Genomic DNA, 23,895 nt, shown 5'->3' on the forward strand with positions numbered 1-23,895 from the left:
GTCGCCAGAGGGATAAATTTAGATGACGTAGGTTCACTGCTATTTTAGATAACTAGATAAATAGATATATAAGTATCTCTGAAGTTATTATTACGTACTAATTGACGTTATCTTGAGATAAAACGAAATTAATACGATTAAAACATGTTTTCATTACCTATAGTCCAATGTTTTGTATCGCCGTTGGGTAGACCGTTTATTTCTTGGTTTTCAGTCATCTTTGTTCGTGGATTTTCTATTGTCTCTGTCCGCGCATTAATGCTGGTGTACCGGTCGGAATTGTTGTTACTATCCACTAGACCTGGAAAGAATTCGTCTCCTTTAATATAAATTATTTATAACTGATGATGAAGTGTTATTAGTTATTAGAATTAACTCTTGAAAAACTAGCTATTTAAACAATAAACACTACAATTGATATGAAGCTTTACGTTGATGATCATTTAGATCAGGTTGTTTTTTTGTTCTTGGGACATTTTAAAACAGAAAAAAGTACCAATATTACAAGAGGAGTACTAGGTGTACTAGAGTACAATAAGTTTTGTCAATTAACAAGACCGTAAAACACTTAAATATGCCAGAAATTTCACTTCCTGATGGACATTATATCAAGGTTCTGTTTATTCGAATATTGAAATTATAAAAAATAATATTATTAAAATATCGAGTAAAGGAGATACTAAACGTTGCAAAAACTATCAAAGGAACAAGTCTCTTCAACTGTTATGATGGTTATTTGGACTGCTTCAGTGGATACGTTGTCCTGAATATATATATATATATATATATATATATATATATATATATGTATATATATATATATATATATATATATATATATATATATATATATATATATATATATATATATATATATATATATATATATATTGTCCTAAAATAATACTCTTCAGAGAACCACTATTTCTTCATAAATTTTTACACCCAGCTGTTCCAATATGTTTCGAAAAAAATATAATTTTTTATTAAAAAAACTCTTTATTTTGATTCAGAGTCATTCATAATAATAATAAGGACGCGTGTAGTCATTTTAACCATTTTTAAGCAAAAATAGCAGCCAGAATGTTGATCACATTATCTAATAGAATGCCTAGGGTTTCTACTAAATCTTTATTACGACTAACCGACAATACTATTCGATCAATGAAAAATAAAGCTACGACCAACTTATCAAACAAAAAGCTCATCGAAAAAAAAAACACGAAAAAGTTGAACTTTAATCAAGTTATTATTAAAATCATTTAATAGGTAGAAGAAACGTTATTATAACCCATCAAAATAACTAATAACGTTTATTCAAGTAATCCAAAATCGATATTGTATTCATTAAAAATGCAAAACAGTTTAATAACCGTCATAAATAACAGACAATTCCATTGTATTCAACAGAAAGTTTAGCAGCAGAGAAAATAAGGTTGAAAGGTTGTTTTAACAATATCAAAGCAATGTTTTAAGGCTTATACTTTGCTATTTTGCTTTTTTGTTAATTTTTAATTGGTTTAAATTGATACATAAACTGTTCAAGCATAATATCCAATATCTATTTTGGGGAAACAATTAAATGGCTTTTGTACGTCTTCCCTGGTCATGTCGTGTAATTACTGTTCAGATTTCGGATATATTTTCAAAGAAATATCAAGATTAGTAATGCAATGCTGTCAGAACAGAAGTTCCTTGATTAATTACTAATGCTTATCGCACGTAACAAAAGAGAAACTGCAAGATGGCCTCAAAATCAAAAGGATCTACGAAGTTGGTTGATATTTCGACGTAAAACATGAAAAAAGGTTACTAAATCACAGCAACGTAAACTATATATAGCCCAAACAATACAAAAATAATATAATTTTGTGACAGGTACAAAAATTAAAATACCAACAAAATAAATCTAAATTAATGTAACTATTTGGGTTAGGCACCGACTTCAAGTGATGAATTGGTAGTAGATAAAACAATGTTGCAAATAGATAAATAGTTTTAGGCAGGTATTAAGCTAAATAGTGTGAGTATAGTAGAATATAAAATGGGTGTAGTAGATAATGTTTTTGTCGATTTTTATTTAGATATTACAACGATTATTAGGTACATATTTTATTTTAAAACGTTTTTTTGTGTTAAAAATATTAGTGAGTTCCTTATTTATTTTTCGTCGGTTCAATTTTTTTTATCTTGTACCTTCATTCTCGCATCGCATGTCCATTGTAAATCCTTCAAAATTAATTTGCGACCATAATGAAACATCAAGGAATATCGTTTTGATGTCTACAAGATTAGAACGTTTGATTGGAAGGCATCGGATAAAATAGACGAAACTCTTTCATCGAACATTTGGTGCATTTAAAATTTATAATAGGAATCGTGAACAGAAATAGAAAATCTACAGAATACCGACGCGTTCTTTCGATGATATCGACAGTCTTATCAGCTGTCAAAGTCACATTGAACAACCTCCAATTTACGAAACATAACAAACACCTTATCACTCAAAATTTTTGGCTAAAGTCAATGATGTAGTGTTTTGCGCAAATGTTTTATTATTATTGTTATTGTTATGATACAATGTCTATGTTTATTTGCTGATAACTGATACTAAATCATTCTTTTCTTTTGTGGATTCTGTGAGTTTGTTGACATCTATTATTTTGGATTAGGAATCAATTATTCAATATTAGGTTCAAAATATAAATAGTAACTCTTTACCCCCGTCCCAACAACCTTACGTCAACAGACAATGATTTTTGATTCAAGTACCACTTTTGTATTTCTTTACCGATTTAGACAGGTGACAATCAGACGGTGCTAGGTTTAGTGAAGAGATTATGCGTTAAAATTGCAATAGCGTGTAATACGCGACTCTTGCAATATGTGGTTGAGCGTTGCCACGCAAATGGTTGGCTTTGTGACAGTTGACCGTGGTAAACGTGAGCAGTGATGGTTTTATTCATTATTGATCCAGTAAAATACAGAATATGAGATTGTGACTGTGGATATCCTAACACAGAATGACCTTGACATCAAACAAACGAATGAAAGTGGAGCATGACTGGGTAGCATCATCACACCATCTAATCCTGAGAACCATGCTTGCTACCGACACGTTCGTTACATTTATTGAACAAGTGAAATGCGACTTTCGAACATATTTTAACATTAATTGCCCCCATTTTAATAAACCCTGATAACGGTGAAGGTTAAGGATCAGCAGTCGAGCAAAAAAAATTACATAAACATTCCGTAATAATAATTATTCATTAACGATTTGGTTTTAAATAACACATAGTCGGCCGTGGATATTACATAAAAAAACACGACATTCGATTGTTATGTGATCAAAGCCTACTGGTTAAAAATGTTTTATGGTATAAATAACATATAGTCGGTTGTGGATACTACAAATAAAAAAAGACAATGGATTGTTATATGATCAAAGCCTACTGGTTCAAAATATCGTACGGTATGATTTGCCATATAATACTTAATAAACTAGAAGTAAATTTTTATTTAATTGAAAAAATAATCTATCGCTGGATCACCTCTTTGATCAGCAGTTGAGCAAAAAAAATTACATAAACATTCCGTAATAATTATTCATTCAACGATTTGGTTTTGAATAACACATAGTCGGCCGTGGATATTACATAAAAAAAACACGACATTCGATTGTTGTGTGATCAAAGCCTACTGGTTAAAAATGTTTTATGGTATAAATAACACATAGTCGGCTGTGGATACTACATACAAGAAAAGACAATGGATTGTTATATGATCAAAGCCTACTGGTTCAAAATATCGTACAGTATGATTTGCCGTATAATACTTAATAAACTAGAAGTAAATGTTTGTTTAATTGAAAATATAATCTATCGCTGGATCATCCTTCTGATCGGCAGTCGAGCAAAAAAAAATTACATAAACATTCCGTAATAATAATTATTCATTCAACGATTTGGTTTTAAATAACGCATAGTTGGCCGTGGATATTACATAAAAAAACACGATATTCGATTGTTGTGTGATCAAAGCCTACTGGTTAAAAATGTTTTATGTTATAAATAACACATAGTCGGCTGTGGATACTACATACAAGAAAAGACAATGGTTTGTTATATGATCAAAGCCTACTGGTTCAAAATATCGTACAGTATGATTTGCCATATAATACTTGATAAACTAGAAGTAAATGTTTGTTTAATTGAAAATATAATCTATCGCTGGATCATCCTTCTGATCGGCAGTCGAGCAAAAAAAAATTACATAAACATTCCTTAATAATAATTATTCATTCAACGATTTGGTTTTAAATAACACATAGTCAGCCGTGGATATTACATAAAAAAACACGACATTCGATTGTTATGTGATCAAAGCCTACTGGTTAAAAATGTTTTATGGTATAAATAACACATAGTCGGCTGTGGACACTACATACAAAAAAAGACAATGGATTGTTATATGATCAAAGCCTACTGGTTCAAAATATCATACGGTATGATTTGCCATATAATACTTAATAAACTAGAAGTAAATGTTTGTTGAATTGAAAATATAATCTATCGCTGGATCATCCCTCTGATCGGCAGTCGAGCAAAAAAAAATTACATAAACATTCCGTAATAATAATTATTCATTCAACGATTTGGTTTTAAATAACACATAGTCGGCCGTGGATATTACATAAAAAAACACGATATTCGATTGTTGTGTGATCAAAGCCAACTGGTTAAAAATGTTTTATGGTATAAATAACACATAGTCGGCTGTGGATACTAGAAACAAAAAAAGACAATGGATTGTTATATGATCAAAGCCTACTGGTTCAAAATATCATACGGTATGATTTGCCATATAATACTTAATAAACTAGAAGTAAATTTTTGTTTAATTGAAAATACTATCGCTGGATCATCTCTCTGGTACAATACAATACATTGGAGCGTCAATTTTTGGATCGCAACCTCAGACAAATATTGGTGTGTTGGAGAACGGCGTCAACTCCAGGGTGGTAGCGAGTTATCCTTCACAGGATGTTTGGCTCTAGATCGATAATTCCGTCTAGGTTGAGAAACTCGTGATGACACCAATATGATTCCACCAAACACGCACAACGAACTTTTTTCTTATTCGTTTACCAAGGGTGTCGGTAATTTCTTTCCGGTTTTTCCACGCCCTTTACAATGTATAGTTAAAATGTATTCATTCAAAGTATTGGTATAAGAGCTAAATCATTCATCGAGCCTTACTCAATAATTCAATTGCCTGTCACTCAATGCATGTCGCATCCATTTTCCCGTCTTTTGGATCTTTTCCATCGCTGGTAATCAACGTTCAACTTTTCTACCAACTGTTTCTGATTTTGTGCTGGACCTTCACCTGATGACTTCTGTAATTTCGAATCTTCAAATACGCTCGGTCTGCGCGGGCTCACCGGAAGACTCTACCAAAAAACGATGCCTTTCTGCGGCTTTTTCTTTTGATGAAACAAGAAGACAGATGTGCGTCACAAATACAAGTCTTCAGGTCCTAGAATGACGTTTTCATTACCAATAGAATAAAATTATATATATTTCATAACATAATGTATCATAACATTGCATACTTATGGCTAGTGAAATATGTTGCAAAACCGGAAAGTGATTAGCGACACTCTTTTAGAAGAAAACTTCCTTCTTTTAGAATAATTCCCAATAATTTTAGATAGCTCTGAAAATGGTTTTGGTTCAATTACAGTGTTTTCTCAAGCTTTTCCAGACAACGTCCTTTAATTTTTGAATGTCATGTCATTTGTTTTAACAACCAAAATTCGCAATTGGGTGAATAATTGGATGTCAATTAAAGAACTAAAAAAATTGACTTCTGAAACACTAACTCAGAGGAAAAAAGAGACAAGTAATTTAAAAATGACTTGTAATTTTTTTTATAACATCTTTATTAGATATGCTTAGTACAATCTTAATTATTATTATTGTTACAATTAATTTATTACTACTTTTCCAATGTGCTTGGATTAATTAACAAGCAAGACGAGTGCGAGAAAATACATCAGTATATATTCCTTAATTATAAAATTATAATTATTTATTAATTATTAACTTATAGCTATAGTTTACACTAATAATACACACTAAATGTTCACACAAGTTCGTATGGTTTTGTTCGTTTCAATCTCCTGACATCCTGCGCGCTGTCCAGCAGTTGTATTGCTTCCACGTTAGAATGATTTAGTAATCTTCTTTCGTGTTTCAAGGCGAAATCCTGCACAACTTCGCAAATCCATTTGATTTCCAGGTCATCGTGCAGTTCTTCATTGGTTACATAGCGATAGGCATTGGTAATCAATCGAAGAACCTTATTTTGACAGCGTTGTATGACTAGTTGATTTGAATTTTTAGTGCAACCCCATATTTGCACCCCATAGGTCCAAATTGGCTTTATAATTGTATTATAGATCAACCTTTTGATTTTAGATCAAGTTGGGAGTATCTTCAAAGCAAAACACATTAGAACCAAAATAAAACAACTATACTGGTTAGTCGGAAGATACTCTCCACTTGATCTAAAATCAAAGAGGTTGATCTATAAGACAAACATGAAGCCAATTTGGACCTATGGGGTGCAAATATGGGGTTGCACTAAAAATTCAAATCAACTAGTCATACAACGCTGTCAAAACAAGGTTCTTCGATTGATTACCAATCACTACGTAACCAACGAAGAACTGCACGATGGCCTGGAAATCAAAAGGATTTTCGAAGTTATGAGGCAATACAACTGCTGGACAGCGCGCAGTATGTCAGGAGATTGAAGCGTATACCTTTAGCTATAAGTTATTATAATTTTATAATTGAGGAAAACGTATTGATGTATTTTCTCGCACTCGTCTTGCTTGTGAATTAATCCAAGTGCAAATGAAAAGTAGTAATAAATTAATTTATAATTAACATTGTACTAAGAGTATCTAAAGATGTTATAAAAAAATTTACAGTATTTTCTCAAGCTTTTGACTTTCTATCTTTAAACGTCCTTTAATTGTTGAAATCACTGACAATCTCTCTCACCTAGATTAGCTTTGTCATTTGTTTCAATAAGCTGTCGCAAGCTGGGTAAATAATTAGAATTTCAACTAAAGAACTAAAAAAATATACTTCTGAAACTCTGAAACTGAAGCAGTATACAATGAATGAGTTTTATTCTGATCTGAATGTTGATGAGCTCTTACCGATTATGTAGGTAGAGTTTGGTTTGGTTTGGAATTGGTAAAATGATTTTAAACGAGAGCGAGATTGGGAGGACTGGTTAAAAAACTTACTTTTAATGAACTTGTAGAGCCACTTTAAAACGAGAGTAAGTCCTGCTGCACCAAGTACCAAACCTATCATACACAAACCGGAGACGACTCGCGCTTTATCCAAATTGGCGCGAAATCTGAACGATGCGGATGCAAGACGCGGACTGTGATAAAACGACTTCACCAAGCTCAAATAAACCGAAAGAATTCCGCGAGATCTCTGATAACCTTCGCGTGACTGGCTGGACGGACGGGCTACCCTTGTTTGACTCTTTGGACGATGAAGCTTGGTGTCAAAACATTTTTGTTGATACAGCTCGGGAGACGAATCTCGTTTCTGCAGAGATAACGGCCACCGATGGATGTCTTATCACGCGTATGGATGTGATAGCGATAGTGGCAAGTGGTTTTGTTGCTTTTTATCGTTTTATATAATTTCAATAATGTAGTTTTTGGGTCGTTTTTATAATATTATACAGTGGTTGGATAAAATAATATGAACACCTAACATATACCCAATATGTATGTATTAATAAGTTATTGAGAATCGCGAAATAGAATGGTGGAGTGTCTGAATGAATTTCCAACGGTATATTGTCCCATTCTTGTACCAAAATATACGCCAATTGCTTCAATGATATAGGAAATGGGAATAATCTACTCCTCACTCTGCTATAAAACCATAGAGAAATAGAGATTTAACTTTATAGGAAACTAGCGACCCGCCCCGGCTTCGCACGGGTGCAATGCTGATACTAAATTAAATACACTACAGAAAAAATATGAACGTTGTATATAAAAACATAGCGGCCCGCTCCGACTTTGCACGGGCATAAAATATATATGCCTATGTCACTCAATGAAAACATGATTAAAATCGATCCAGTATTTTTGGTTCATTCATTACTGCCCTTGGCCTGCACGCATTAAATTTGGAGTAAAACAATTCCTCTTCCCCTATACTTACTATGAAGATTTCCTGCTATCTTTGGAATATCTAAATTCATACAATTTTTATTACATTACACATTTTTAAACGCAAATTTTAAATTTGTAATATCTCCGAAAATATTTGTTTAATTTACATGCTGTAAGGAACCATATTGATCTATATTAATTGCACACTGTATTTAAGGTACTTAATTCGATAAGGATTAATGCCGTATTGCTTAAAATAGCTTCGTAAATAAGCCATTTTCTCACGTAAAAAGTAAACAATAAAAATGGTTAATGTGGGTTATCCCTAAAAGATAAACATATACCATCGCGGACTTTTTTGTAGACCTTTTTATGGTGTACAATACTGTAGTACATTAATTTGATCTAACTCGTAGGTTTAGGCAGCGTTTTTGCTAATTGCTAAATAAGCCTAAAAAAATAGGTTAATTTACGACATCACGTTAGAAACCTCTAAAATTAGCAATGTTGCCTTAGTATATTATGCATGTATTATACATATAAACCTTCCTCTTGAATCACTCTAACTATTGAAAAAAACCGCATCAAAATCCGTTGCGTAGTTTTAAAGATTTAAGCGCACATAGGGATATAGGGACAGAAAAGGCGACTTTGTTTTATACTATGTAGTGATTTTGAGGAAAAATTACTTGTTTTAATCGCTATGCTAAGAGCCGCGACGGGATCTGATTGGTTCCCTTCCTTCTACGGTTTGTATATTTATTTTGTACGCCATTTTCAATGTGCCTTATATAGAGAACAGTGTGCTCAGCTTTTTATAACGCTTATAGATTAAATTATTATTTTATTTTGTTAGTTTATACAAGTCGGTAGTTGAAATGCACTCTCGTTCTAGGAAGTGTTGTGTGTCCCGATGCACTAGAGATTAAATACATCATCGTTTTCCGTTAAAAAAGTACCCGGCGATCTTTAAGAAATGGGTAGAAAACATAAAAAATTCTAAACATGAAACAGATTTACCGCGCGTGTCATAGACATTTTTATGATACATTTAAACTTTCCTTTAAGTACTTATGAACAATTTAATGATGGTAAAAATAATGCCACGAGCCCAGAATATGTACAAAAGGAGGTGGATCAAAATCAAGATGATACAGAAGATAAATTGAAGGAATCAGTCACATTTCCATTCATAATTGTTACCATTAATTTCTAAACTGTCTTACTATATTTGTAGTACCTATTTCCATCGTTCCAGGCCCACAACCACGGTGTTTGAAGCAAATGTCATCGACATTTGAACAAACTCCAGAAGGTAATGATGGTAAAGTTAGTATTCATTTAGCCAGTATCCCCCTTCTGCTCATTCTTACCGTTAATCACTTGACTCTATAACTTCGGTTCCAGATGTTCCTAAAAGTCCAAACAAAGTTTTAGGTTGTACCGCAGTGTACATCTTAGTTTTTTTAGTAAAACTTTCGAAAAAAGAAATTAATTGTGATTTTTGTAATAATTGTTTACAAATTGAGACTGATTCTATAGAGGCAAGACAATATATCGTGCCCCAGACTCCAACAAAAGTGTTTTATTATACTGTCAGCGTCAGGTCTTTGAGCTATCTCTTTCGTTTTTTTCAGCGATTTTGCCACGTCGAAAAAAAAAGTAAATTTAAAACCCTTCAATTGTACATTCCATAATGATCTTTGGGATTAAATATTAAAAGTACTAACGAGGTGTGCTATATACTTTTGAGTAAAACAGGTGAACAGAACATTAAGAAGCAAAGACTCAAAATTTGTTTTCAGTATAAGGAAACAAAAAGACTGGACTCTGATCCTATTAAAATGTATGGCACTAAACAAATACGAAAAAGGAAAAACACTATGAAATATGAAAAAAAGAAAGAGATAATTTTAGAGATATGTATATAATATTTATATTTTATAGATAATATTTACTTTTATATTAGTCTATACTTTTATATTTATGTCTTATAGATAAATTTACATTATATATTTATATTTATATTTAATTGATGTTATTTACTAAACTTATTTCAGAAAAAAAATTATATTTGAATTTCATTGGGCAATTAAACATGACGTCAAGGTTGTCACGTGCCAAACACTACTAATGAACCAATCGAATGTCTTCACAGTAAAATATTTTTCTTACAGGTGTCTATAATGGAGATTTAAGTTGACCAATCTAATTACTTGCCAATTATGGCGTCCTCTGAATAAAGGTTTAATTATGCTGAGGTCTGACGATTGCGTCGGCTATAGAAGACATTAGATGATATATTGATTCTCCTCAAACCATGGTTGAACATTTCTGACTGTGTATACTGGCGTATTGTCATCTTGGATTATGGAAGGGTTTGACAGCAATATGGTAGTCACAGTAAGAACTTCATTATCGAGATAATAATTCGTAATAATTCCAGGATGTGAATGAGACGACCAGTTGAATAACACGATATTATCGCCTAAATCATAATGGAACCTTCCTCATGTTTGATAGTCCATGTTTGTAGTAGAGCAGATAGTCCGGAAGTAACCTTCATTTGGAGTTTTCCATACAAAAACCCAGCCATCTATAGGAAACACTGTAAACGTTTATTCATCCGACTATACTACTTTATTCCAATTATCAAGTCATCCATATTTTATGATCGTTTCACCATTTCTTTCCCACCTTAGCGTTGCCCTACATTATAAAGCGTTCACTACTGGCGTTCTGGCGTTCCAGAACCGACATTTCAACTGAAGAGCGAGTAAATGTCTACAAAATTAGCCGAAAAGGTATTATAGCATTAGTTTTCTAGAACGCAAAACAATATTGTCGGTGGATTATTTCCAAATTGTTAAAACAGACCCTCAGATTATTACAGTAATATTTTGGTGTAAAAGGGAACAAAAATCTATGAAAATTGATGCATATTTATGAAGACATGGCTTCACAGAGGACAAAAAATTCCGTTAGAATAATGCATGTGCTCATAGAAAATCTAAATGAAAGTTTGAAAATTAACATAAAAATAGATATGAAAAAAATAAAAAACTAATCTCAAAATAGTAATCCTATATTAATATCATTTTTTTTAAGAAAATCCAATCACAGTTACAAGAAAAACAGTGTACGAACGTTGACAAAAAATTTGTTAACAGAACGTTGTGATATCTTAACAAATACGCAGGTTCATGAGTTTTGTTGGTAAACCTATTGGGAACAAAATAAGTAGCTCTACCAAAAAGTTGACAAACACGGCAACACTGCCGCTGCATCATCAAGAATGCATTATGAATTATCAAAATTCAACTTAAGTTACATACATCTATGCAGAGTTGTTACGCTAAATTAAAATCTTTATCCAGGTTAATTGCACAGCGGTAACCAGTAAACGATAGCGAAGATCTGGCAACCCTGTGACATTGATCTCGGATATCACTGAAGGGTTCCTTGGATCATTTAGTCACTGACAATCGTTCAGTTCATACGTGCCACCATCGACTGCCCAAGCATCTCTTCAGATAACTCTCAGCCGCCCACCATTTTTGCATATTATATTTAATGTCAATATATAACGGTCACATCCTGTAACCATCACAGTTTTATTTCGTCTTACCTCTACTATTCACCGAGCCAATAACCTCCTAAAATTACTTCTTATGTATGCACCCTGTATATATAAACAAAAACAAACCGAGTTGTCATATAAATTTAGGATAAGTGAGTACATTTTTTTCAATAACAAATACAATAAATATAATGATAATAATAAAAAGACAGTAATTTATTAACGAAAAAGGTTTTATAGTTTTCGAAGTATACTCATAATGATCTTCTACGTCAGTTTGGCTCAATCTCAGGCATTTGGAAGATGGCGGAAATTATAATGATCCCAAAACCTGGAGAGTCACCAAACGAAATAAAAGCCAGTAATATCTAAGGTCTTTGAAAAACTTCTGTTAAAAAGAATAAAATCGATCATAGAGAGAAAAAACCTGGTACCAACACACTAGTTAGAGTTTATTAACAAGCATTCAACAATTGACCAGGTTCACAGAATAACAGATGTTATTGAAAAAGCCTACAAAAATAAAAAGTATGCTCTGCTGTATTCTTAGATGTAGTACAAGCCTTCGATAAGGTTTGGCATGAAGGCCTTGTTCATAAACTACAGAAAATGTTACCAAAACAACACACCGAACTACTAAAATCATACATTACAGCCAGAATGTTTATGAGTTAAACAAGAAGGTTACTCTACAATAAAAGAAGCAAAAGCGGGAGTACCACAAGGAAGTGTACTGGGCCAATGCTTTATCTACTCTACACTTGTGATGTACCACAAATGGAGAATATTACGATGGCTACATTTGCTGATGATACTGCAATTATAGCTGTCAGAGACAATAGTGAAGAAGCCATGCGAAAATTACAACAGGCAAGTGACAAATTTAAATTGTCTGGACACAAGCCTGGAAAATAAAAATATTAACGAAAGTAAATATGTGCATGTGCAGTTCATCTACAATCAGAGCGTACAAGCAACAATAACATTAAATAATACTATCATTCCATATAGCAACAACGCTAAATATCTCGGAATGAATCTTGATGCAAAACTTCGCTGGAAGGAACATATAAAGAAGAAAAGAAAAGAACTGGATTGGAAGAACTGAACTGGAACTAATTGGAAGAAAATCACAAATATCAGTACATAATAAATTGCTATTATATAAGCAAATACTGAAACCTATATGGACATACGGAGTTCAATTATGGGGATGTTCTGCAAAGAGTAACATAAACAAAATACAAATTTTTCAGAACAAAGTCCTGAGAAGTATTGTGGGCGCACCCAAATACTACAGGACTGACTACCTATATCGAGATCTTCAGATACCCACAGTCCGCCAAGAAATCAAGAGAATTTTAAAGGGGCATGAGGAATTACTCCATCCTCATGAGAATATTGAAGTATTCTTCGTATATTACTTCGTAGTATTGTGTAGTGAGGTGCATATAATAATAAAACATAGCAGTGACATGTACAAACATTATTTCACCAGAGACGGAGATAGGGCCGATGGGTCCTCCTAGTTATATACCTAGATTTAAGTTATCATAAAGACACATTGTAGGTCGACGACTAGTAATAATGTAATAATTAAATAATAAAAAATAAAAAACAGTTTAGACCAATTTTCATAAAGATTTTTCGTGAATAATAAAAGGTATATGAAGCCATACAACCGTGTTCTTATATAACGAGAAAAATTATTTAAAAAAATAAAATAAAGCCACTTTTGTTGGTAAACAACAGTTCCGATTATCTCTTAAATATATCGGAATCTCGACAAATAAAACTCAATCCTTGTACTGTTCTTTGACATACAGATATTTATTTAAAAAAGTCAATTTAATTCATTAAATGTCTAAATTACACACAACTACTTATATTTCGAACGTTGAGCCTTTTATTTATCAATACACAGTTTCAACACATGATATAACCGAGAACAAAGATCAGTTGGTGACAAATGTTTAAGACATTGTACACTATACATAAAGCAGGCAAATTTTTCGAACTTAAAACCGGAAAATTACCACAATATTGACAAAACACCAACAAACTGGAACAACATTAAAATAAACGACATGCCAGACGACATATTTTGATATCGAAATCATTTTAAAACACGTTAATTGTCGGAATAATAAATGTCTTAAAAAATCGTAGTATAAACTGATTATACTTTCAATTAATCTACTTAAATATGAGTGTATTTATTATGTGATCAGACATTTTCTATTTTTACATGGATAGTTCCAAAAGTACCTGTTTTGGTGTATGATGGTGAGATGATGGCAGTACTATACTCAACGAATCGGAAATGAAACAAAAAAGGATATATACAGGGGATGAGCAAAATAATAACACCTGACATATATACAACCTTTATTCATTAGTAAGGTTTTGAGTCAACATCGTATTACACAAAAAGCAGAGCAGATCAGACTCAAAGTGAAGCAACTGTACTGGTTAGTCGGAAGATACTCTCAATTTGATCTAAAATCAAAGAGATTGGTGTATCAGTCAATCCTAAAACCAATTTGGACCTATGCACTGCAAATATGGGGTTGCACTAAAACATCAAATCAATTAGTAATTCAACGCAGCCAAAACAAAGTTCTACGATTAATTACCAATGCTTATCACTAAGTAATCAACGAACGAACACAACTCGAAATCAAATGGATATATGAAGTGATACAAGATTTCGACATGAAATAAGATTGCTAAGTCACAACGTGGAAGCAATAACAGTTCAATTGAAAAGTCCCCGGACTGACACATAAAGGGCGCTACTAGAATTAAATCCATTTTTTAGTTAGCACTAACCCTCAAAAGAGGCGTGTATAAATTTGACAGCTGTCGGATCACTAGTTTGTGAATTATAGCCTTTTGAGTGAACTAACTTTTGTTATTGTGAACAAAATTGATAAAAAGGAATTTCGCGTATTGATAAAATATTGCTTTTTGAAGGGTAAAAAATACAGTTCAAGCAAAAACTTGGAATGATGCCGAGTTTCCGGACACTGCCTCAGGAAAATTAACCATCAAAGATTGATATGCTAAGTTTAGACGTGAAATGAGTACCGAAGACTGTGAACGCAGTGGACGCCCAAATGAGGTTGTTACCGACGACAACATTAAAAAAACCTATAAAATGATTTTGAATGACCATAAATTGAAATTGAATGAAATAGCAGACACTTTAAAGATATCAACTGAACATGTACATCATATCATTCACGAATATTTGGGTATGAGAAAGCTCTGTGCAAAGTAGATGCCGCGTGAGCTCACTTTTGACCAAAAACAATGACGAGTTGATGATTCGGAGCAGTGTTTGAAGATGATCAAGCGTAATAAACCCGAGTTTTTGCGTCGATATGTGGCAGTGGATGAAACATGGCTCCATCATTTCACTCCGAACTCCAATCCACACTCATCCAAGTGGACTGAACACGATGAACCCGCTCCAAAGCGTGGGAAAACGCAACAGTCAGCTGGCAAGATTATGGCGTCTGTATTTTGGGATGCGCATGGAATAATTTTCATTGACTACCTTGAAAAAGGAAGGACCATCGACAGCGACTATTACATAGCGTTATTGGATCGTTTGAAGGACGAAATCGCCGAAAAACGACCACATTTGAAGAAAAGGAAAGTGCTGCTTCACCAAGACAATGCACCGTGTCACAAGTCAGTGAGAACGATGGCAAAAATCCATGAATTGAGCTTCGAACTGCTTCCTCATCCACCGTATTCTCCAGATCTGCGCTCCCGCGACTATTTCCTGTTCTCAAATTTAAAAAAATATGCGTTTAGTGTATAAGTGTATTCTTAAGTTTAACTTAAGTATATATATATATATATATATATATATATATATATATATATATATATATATATATATATATATCACTACATAGTATAAAACAAAGTCGCCTTTTCTGTCCCTATATCCCTATGTGCGCTTAAATCTTTAAAACTACGCAACGGATTTTGATGCGGTTTTCTTCAATAGATAGAGTGATTCAAGAGGAAGGTTTATATGTATAATACATGCATAATATACTAAGGCAACATTGCTAATTTTAGAGGTTTCTAACCATTTTTATTGTTTACTTTTTACGTGAGAAAATGGCTTATTTACGAAGCTATTTTAAGCAATACGGCATTAATCCTTATCGAATTAAGTACCTTAAATACAGTGTGCAATTAATATAGATCAATATGGTTCCTTACAGCATGTAAATTAAACAAATATTTTCGGAGATATTACAAATTTAAAATTTGCGTTTAAAAATGTGTAATGTAATAAAAATTGTATGAATTTCCAAGATATTCCAAAGATAGCAGAAAATCTTCATAGTAAGTATAGGGGAACAGGAATTGTTTTACTCCAAATTTAATGCGTGCAGGCCAAGGGCAGTAATGAATGAACCAAAAATACTGGATCGATTTTAATCATGTTTTCATTGAGTGACATAGGCATATATATTTTATGCCCGTGCAAAGTCGGAGCGGGCCGCTATGTTTTTATATACAACGTTCATATTTTTTCTGTAGTGTATTTAATTTAGTATCAGCATTGCACCCGTGCGAAGCCGGGGCGGGTCGCTAGTATATATATATAATGATGTATTAACCCCGTACTCTTAATGCAAGTACAACAGAACAGGCGTAATAAATTAATTTGTAAATTAGATTGTACTAAGCATATCTAATGTAAAATGCAGTTAATAAAAAAAATATCAGTACAATACCCTGAAATATCATCTACAAAACTATATATATATATATATATATATATATATATATATATATATATATATATATATATATATATATGGTGTTCATATTTTGTCTATCCCCTGTATATCTCTATCCTCATTTCCGCAAACTTATTTAACAACCCAGTATAAATCATAACGTTACTTTACCCATTAAAAAAAATAATGTGTCTAATGGTGATCTGAATCACTTGTTACAATCAAGTATGTAAACTAAGTGTGTGATTATATCTAAACGTACACTTAAAAGGTTTCAAAACAAAACAACACTGATGGTTTGGGAATCGATGTTCCGTGTTTGACACATTTGCTAATGTATAGACAAATAGTGTCGTATTCGGTAAACAGATTAACATCGATTATTTACTTTGTATTATTATTGACTCATCAGCCTCTTACGTTTTCGAGTCCGTTAAAATTTAAATTATTAATATATATTAAGCTTATAAATTTGTGTTAAAGGATTTTTTTGTTCATTTGACGTTTTATTGTGAAAAATCGGTACAATTTGCTCATAACAGGTCAATTGAAAAGTCCCCGACTTACCATAGTAAAACACATTTTATTGTCAAAATTAGTTTTTTTTATTCAACATAATTCCCTTTAAGGGTGATACACTGATTATAGCGACCCTCCAACTTTTCGATATCATTTCTGTAGTACGATTTGTCCTTTACTTCAAAATAGGCCTCAGTTTCGGCAATCACCTCTTCATTCGACGAAAATTTCTTCCCAGCCAGCATTCTTTTGAAATCTGCGAACAGGAAATAGTCGAGGGGGGCCAGATCTAGAGAATACGGTGGATGAGGAAGCAATTTGAAGCCCAATTCATGGATTTTTGCCATCGTTTTCACTGACTTGTGACACGGTGTATTATCTTGGTGAAACAGCACTTTCTTTTTCTTCAAATGCGGTCGTTTTTCGGCGATTTTGTCCTTCAAACGATCCAATAACGCTATGTAATAGTCGTTGTTGATGGTCCTTCCTTTTTCAAGGTAGTCAATGAAAATTGTTCCATACGCATCCCAAAATACAGACGCCATAACCTTACCAGCCGACTGTTGCGTTTTCCCACGCTTTGGAGCGGGTTCATCGTGTGCAGTCCACTCGGATGAGTGTCGATTGGACTTCGGAGTGAAATTATGGAGTCATGTTTCATCCATTGTCACATATCGACGCAAAAACTCGGGTTTATTACGCTTAATCATCTTCAGCCACTGCTCCGAATCATCAACTCGTCGTTGTTTTTGGTCAAAAGTGAGCTCGCGCAGCACCCACTTTGCACAGAGCTTTCTCATACCCAAATATGCCTGAATTATATGATGTACACATTCAGTTGATATCTTTAGAGTGTTTGCTATTTCATTCTATTTCAATTTACGGTCATTTAAAATAACTTTGTAGAGTTTTTTAATGTGTTCGTCGATAACAACCTCTTTTGGGCGTTCACCGTCTTCGGTGCTCATTTCATCACGTCTAAACTTAGCATACCAATCCTTGATGGTTGATTTTCCTGGAGCAGTGTCCGGAAACTTGGCATCAAGCCAAGTTTTTGCTTGAACTGTATTTTTTCCCTTCAAAAAGCAATATTTTATCAACATGCGAAATTCCTTTTTATCAATTTTTTTCACAATAACAAAAGTTGCTTCACTCAAAATGCTATAATTCACAAACTAATGATCCGACAGCTGTCACATTTATACACGCATCTTTTAAGGGTAAGGGCTAACTAAAAAACATATTGTTTAATTCTAGTAGCGCCATCTATGTGTCAGGTCTGGCATTTTTCAATAGACCTGTTATGCATTAGATGTTTTAAAAACTTCAAGTGAATTATATCTGACAACATTATTTTCGTTTCATTATTTTATTTAGATTAGAATTTTGTTATATATTTAAACATGAAATGGAATGTAATTTTTATTTACAATCTATTATGACTAACTCTGTAGACTACCAAGATAAGATTAAGTTGATATAATCCGCTTAGAAATTCCGTCAATGTTTTTTGTACGGTGTGTAAGTCTTTAGTATATATGTGGTTTGTTTCATTGAATTTCAGTTAATAACTTTGTTTCAGAAATTGAATTTGGTTTTTGATGTACGTTATATCAGGAGTTACAGACACATAAATCGCTTTCACTACATAATGTTTCCTTTGCAGAGGCTTACAATAGACAAAGAAACTAATCAATCAAAGTACCCGAAAGGCCTCGTAAATACTCGTACTATCTAGATATTGGGCGTTGAGAAACTTCTCTCAGAGAGACTATTGAGTTGTCTCTCTATTACTCTGATATAATTACAAAGTTTATGGTAACTAATAATATACGTTTTAGGTTGTAATAAATGTTGTCTATACACAATCACTAAATCTTATCAGTTGTACTCAGTGACATGATCAAAACGTAACAATATTTTGGAAGATATATCAAAAGTTCACTAGAGTAAAGACGTATTAAAATTTTTATGGTGCAGGTTTTTTTTAATTAATGCACGGTCATTAGTCATGGCCGACTAACTTACAATTTGTTTTTACCGAAACACTTACTACGATCACTGAAAACTAGAGAACCCATTGAGTCGAAGGCTTGCTTGGGGAGCTTCATCTAGTATTTTCTGGCCTAAAATCAGGCGGTGTAATGCATGACGCATACCTGGTCGCGGAGACTTGCCCTGGAGTGACAAGTTGGACCTGGTTATGTGGGACTGCCTCTGGGTTTACCAATACACTAAACCGAAACCGCCTCACAGTTGACCCCTGTGGATCGCTACTGCTACTGCATTAAATTTGGGGATATGGCACCCGCTGATCGGGCAGCCGTTATTGGGCACGAGGACCCGGCGATTCTATTGATTCGCGAACCTGAGTTAACACACAAGTGGATACTATCGTTTGGGGGCAAAAGTTATGCCTGTAGCGACGGATGAGGTCGTTTCAGCCTGCAAAAGAGGGGAGCTTTGCGGTGACGCGGTGCTAACCTCCCAGCATGTCGACCAGCTCGCGAACAAGCGCGTTTTCAGAAGAACCTGAGCTGAGTTGTTGTTTGTGAAATGATTGAGATATGAAGTGCTTGATTTCTGGAGTGTCAGTTTCCTTATGAATTTGATTATTTCTGACAAACCATGGAGGGTTTAATATTCTCCTGAGGAGGGAACCTGGCGGCCGTGAAGAAAGCAGTGTCGTCAGCGTAAAACGCGACGTCAATGTGCACTTTTCTCGGCAGATCTGAAATAAAGATGTTAAATAAGGCTGGAAAAGTGTTTTCCTGATATTGACCTGGAAATATCTGTCCGAGAGATAGGACTTGATGGGAGCGGTTAGGTCTTCTGGGAGGTCTAACCGCACGCATTTTGCGATCAAACCGTCGTGCCAGACTTTGTCGAAGGCTTTGTTTAGCTTCAGAAGGACTGCTCCAAGCTTATTACGTTGGTCAAGTGCGTGATGGACCTGTGCGGCCAGACGGGTAGCCTGATGGACGGATGAGTGGTGAGCACGAAAGCCGAAATGTTCATCAGGAATGATGTTGTTTTCCTTTGTGAAAGAGTTGAGAGCGTAAGAGCTTCATCTGGTATCCAGTGTTCTATAAATGGTTCAAAACTCTTTATGGTCGATGCCCATGTTTCACAGGGATATCAGTCTATATCATATATCAGTTCACTTAAGCACTTAGCACCATAAATACTACACTATTTTCAATAAACCTGCGTTACGTTTTTTCCATTTTGACAACAGAGCAAAATTTGAGCAAGAACTATCATCCGAACTATCTCTTTTCTGACATAAATGACGAATGCAGAATGTTCTATGAGCTGTTATCTTTTAAACGCGCTGTATTGTGATTTCATTGAATGAACATTGCTAGAGATAACCGAAATTACTTTTTCTCCCACATATTTTTTGATAGCTAATAAAAATTTTTAATGAAAATAGTTGTTTTTGTACAACATACGCCTTTTTTTATGAAAAAAGACGTAGAATTATTTATAGCAGATGGGTATGATCATTTAATATAGTATTATAAGAAAAAGCATGGAATTAAAAGTAGTATTAAGTCTAATGACGTATAAATACTGTAGAATATTATGGTTGGTTCATGGTTCATCTGGACGGGACCTACAGTTTAACGTGGGTTCCGAACCACGGCCCTCGGCATTAAGCCTACCGACTGGCGAGTGACCAACTTAGAAATCATCCCAGAAGACATCCGGTCTTGGCTAGACTGATTACTGGCGACACTGACCTCGGTGAAGAATCACAAACATACATTCACAACCATGTCCCAGTCGGATTGAAACCTGGACGTTGGACAGTCCTGTTGCCTTGACAACTGCGCCAACCAAGCCGGTATTATAAATTATTATAAAATACTAGCGATTCTAAAGCTAATAGGCTTTATTTCGAATATATTTCGAATTGATAGTTCAGAGTCTCTACCTGATAGCCAATATAATTTTCTATATTTAAGATTCAGCTCTTCTCTTTTCTTCTTAATGTATTCTTTCTATCGTAACTTTCGCATCTAGGTAAACGATGAACACGATTTGATAGATATAAATTTCGAAAGGTAGTTAAAACATCAAACAATATCGAGTAAAAATTTCTGATATGCACACCCTATAGACCAGACGTCGTTAAATTGAATGAATTGACGACAACAAAGAGTAAAAATGCGTGAATTGGCCAGATTTATATTACACAATGAGAGGATGACACAAAAGACGAGCCCCATGATGCGGGCAATACTAATTGATACGAGGGGAACTGCTGTATGATTCAGTAGCATTTCGGAAAAATAAATATTAGTCTTATCGAAAAATTCTCAAAACCAAACTTGTTTCAATGGATAATGATTACATCACCTTACTGATGATTGATTAAAACGTTCATAATTAAAAGCAGTTTCTACGAATATTCTTAGATGGTAGTATAAGCTATGAAGGCCTTATTCATAAACTACAGAAAATGTTACCAAAACAACACACCGAACTACTAAAATCGTACATTACAGCCAGAATGTTTAGAGTTAAACAAGAAGAAGCTTACTCTAGAATACAAGAAGCTAAAGCAGGTGTACCACAAGGAAGTGTACTGGGGCCAATGCTTTATCTACTCTACACTTGTGATATACCACAAATGGAGAATATTACGATGGCTACATTTGCTGATCATACTGTCATTATAGCTGTCGTAGACTAGTGAAGAAGCCACACGAAAATTCTGTTATAATTTTGTGTGGCACAAGTGGCAATATAAATAATTGGATACAAGCTTGGAAAATAAAAATATTAACGAAAGTAAATATGTGCATGTGCAGTTCACCTACAATCAGACCGTACAAGCACCAATAACATTAAATAATACTATCATTCCATATAGCAACAACGCTAAATATCTCGGAATGAATCTCGGTGAAAAACATTGTTGGAAGGAACATATGAAGAAGAGAAGAAAAGAACTGAAATTGAGATATAGGAAAATGTATTGACTAATTGGAAAAAATCACAATTATCGGTACATAATAAATTGCTATTATATAAGTAGATACTGAAACTTATGTGGACATACGGAGTTCAATTATGGGGATGTTCTGCAAAGAGTAACATAAATAAAATACAAATTTTTCAGAACAAACTCCTGGGAAGTATTGTGGGCGCACACAAATACTGCAGGACTGACTATCTACATCGAGACCTTCAGGTACCCACAGTCAGTCAAGAAATCAAGAGAATTGCAAGGGGGAATGAGGAACGACTCCATTCTCATGAGAATATTGATGTATTGCAACTTTTGGATACCGCCAGAGTAGAACACATACTCAAAAGAATCAAACCATTGGCCGCACATATCCATCACGCTCTTGACCAACGTAAAAAGCTTGGAGCAGTCCTTCTGGACCTAACCAAAACTTCGACAAGGTCTGGCACGACGGTTTGATCGCAAAATGCGTGCGGTTAGGCCTCCCAGAAGACCTAACCGCTCTCATCAAGTCCTATGTATCGGACAGATATTTCTAGGTCAAGATCATGAAAACACTTTCCAGTCGAACACAATTCGATACTGGCGTACCTTAAGCTTCCCCGCTAGTCCCAGCCTTATTTTTATTTAATCATTTTCCACAAGAAGCATCTCGCAACTTAAGATCGACACAGCAATAATTTCCTTGCTGGATAACGTCACGTACCTAGGCCACTTCGACCGACGGTTCGGTTGACATTCCCAAATCCAGAAAGCAATCCAGAAATGTTCGGGGATAGCAAACCTGCCATCTTCTCTGATCTGCCCTTCCAGCAGACTGCCCATCTCCATCAAATGCTTATTTTACAAGATTTTAATTCGGTCCGTACTACTCTACCGATCTAATGTCTACTTCAAGTTTGTTACATCCAACCAGGTGAAACGTCTTCAAGTTTTCCAAGATAAGTTCCTCAGGAGAATCTTAAACGCTCCATGGTTTGTAAGAAATAATCAAATTCATAAGGAAACTGACACTCTAGAAATCAAGCACTTCATATGTCAATCATCTCTTCTGAAAATGCGCTTGTTGGCGGGCTGGTCGACATGCTGGGAGCTTAGCACCGTGTCACCGCTAACCTCCCCCCCTTTTCCAGGCTGAACCGAACTTATTCGTCGCTACAGTCCTAACTTTTGCTCCCATACGACAGTATCCAGTCGTGTGTTAACTTAAGTTCGCGAATCAATAGAATCGCTGGGTCCTCGTGCCCAATAACGGCTGTCCGATCAGCGGGTGCCATATCCCCAAATTTAATGTGGTAGCAGTAGCGACCCACAGGGGGTCAACTGTGAAGCGGTTTGGATTCAGTATATTGGTAAGCCCGGAGGCAGTCCCACATAACCCGGTCCAACTTGTCACTCCAGGGCAAGTCTCCGCGACCAGGTATGCGTCATGCATTCCACCGCCTGGTTTTAGGCCAGAACAAAAAGAAAAAAAAATCAAACCATCTGATCTTGTGTACTGTTGTGTAGTGAGGTGCATATAATATAAAATACAGTAGTGACATGTATAAATACTATTTCATCAGAGACTGAGATAGGGCCGATGGGTCCTCCTAGTTATATACCTAGATTTAAGTTGTCATAAAGACACATCGTAGGTTAGTCGGAAACGACTAGTAACAATGTAACTATGTAGTAATTTGAATCATAAATATTTTTTGTTATTTTGAGGGATGTCGTCATTTCGCGACTATACAATAGTACGGTGTTGATATAAAAAATATTCAGGAAGCACACCAATTGAATTCCGCAGGTACAAAACGTAAAAGTGATATTATGA

At 34.4% G+C, this 23,895-nt stretch overlaps 1 protein-coding gene across 2 annotated transcripts in view; it reads right to left on the reverse strand.

The window, feature by feature from the left end:
- ACC (Acetyl-CoA carboxylase) overlaps positions 1-23,895 on the reverse strand; it is a 72,096-nt gene that overhangs the window by 42,711 nt on the left and 5,490 nt on the right. Inside the window, exons 1-2 of one of the 2 annotated variants that reach the window (XM_076400249.1) lie at positions 7,328-7,485; positions 158-301 (exon numbers count right to left, since the gene is read on the reverse strand). In XM_076400249.1, coding sequence (XP_076256364.1) covers positions 158-301; positions 7,328-7,397 — 214 coding nt within the window. In that variant the 5' untranslated portion in view covers positions 7,398-7,485. Of the gene's footprint in view, positions 1-157; positions 302-7,327; positions 7,486-23,895 lie in introns of those variants that run through there. The other variant, XM_076400250.1, reaches the window with a different exon arrangement.

The sequence above is a fragment of the Rhynchophorus ferrugineus genome, unplaced genomic scaffold, assembly GCF_030347505.1.
Source record: "Rhynchophorus ferrugineus isolate W39M unplaced genomic scaffold, kcgeb_rfMv2 rfM3, whole genome shotgun sequence".
Classification (NCBI taxonomy): Eukaryota; Metazoa; Arthropoda; class Insecta; order Coleoptera; family Curculionidae; genus Rhynchophorus; species Rhynchophorus ferrugineus.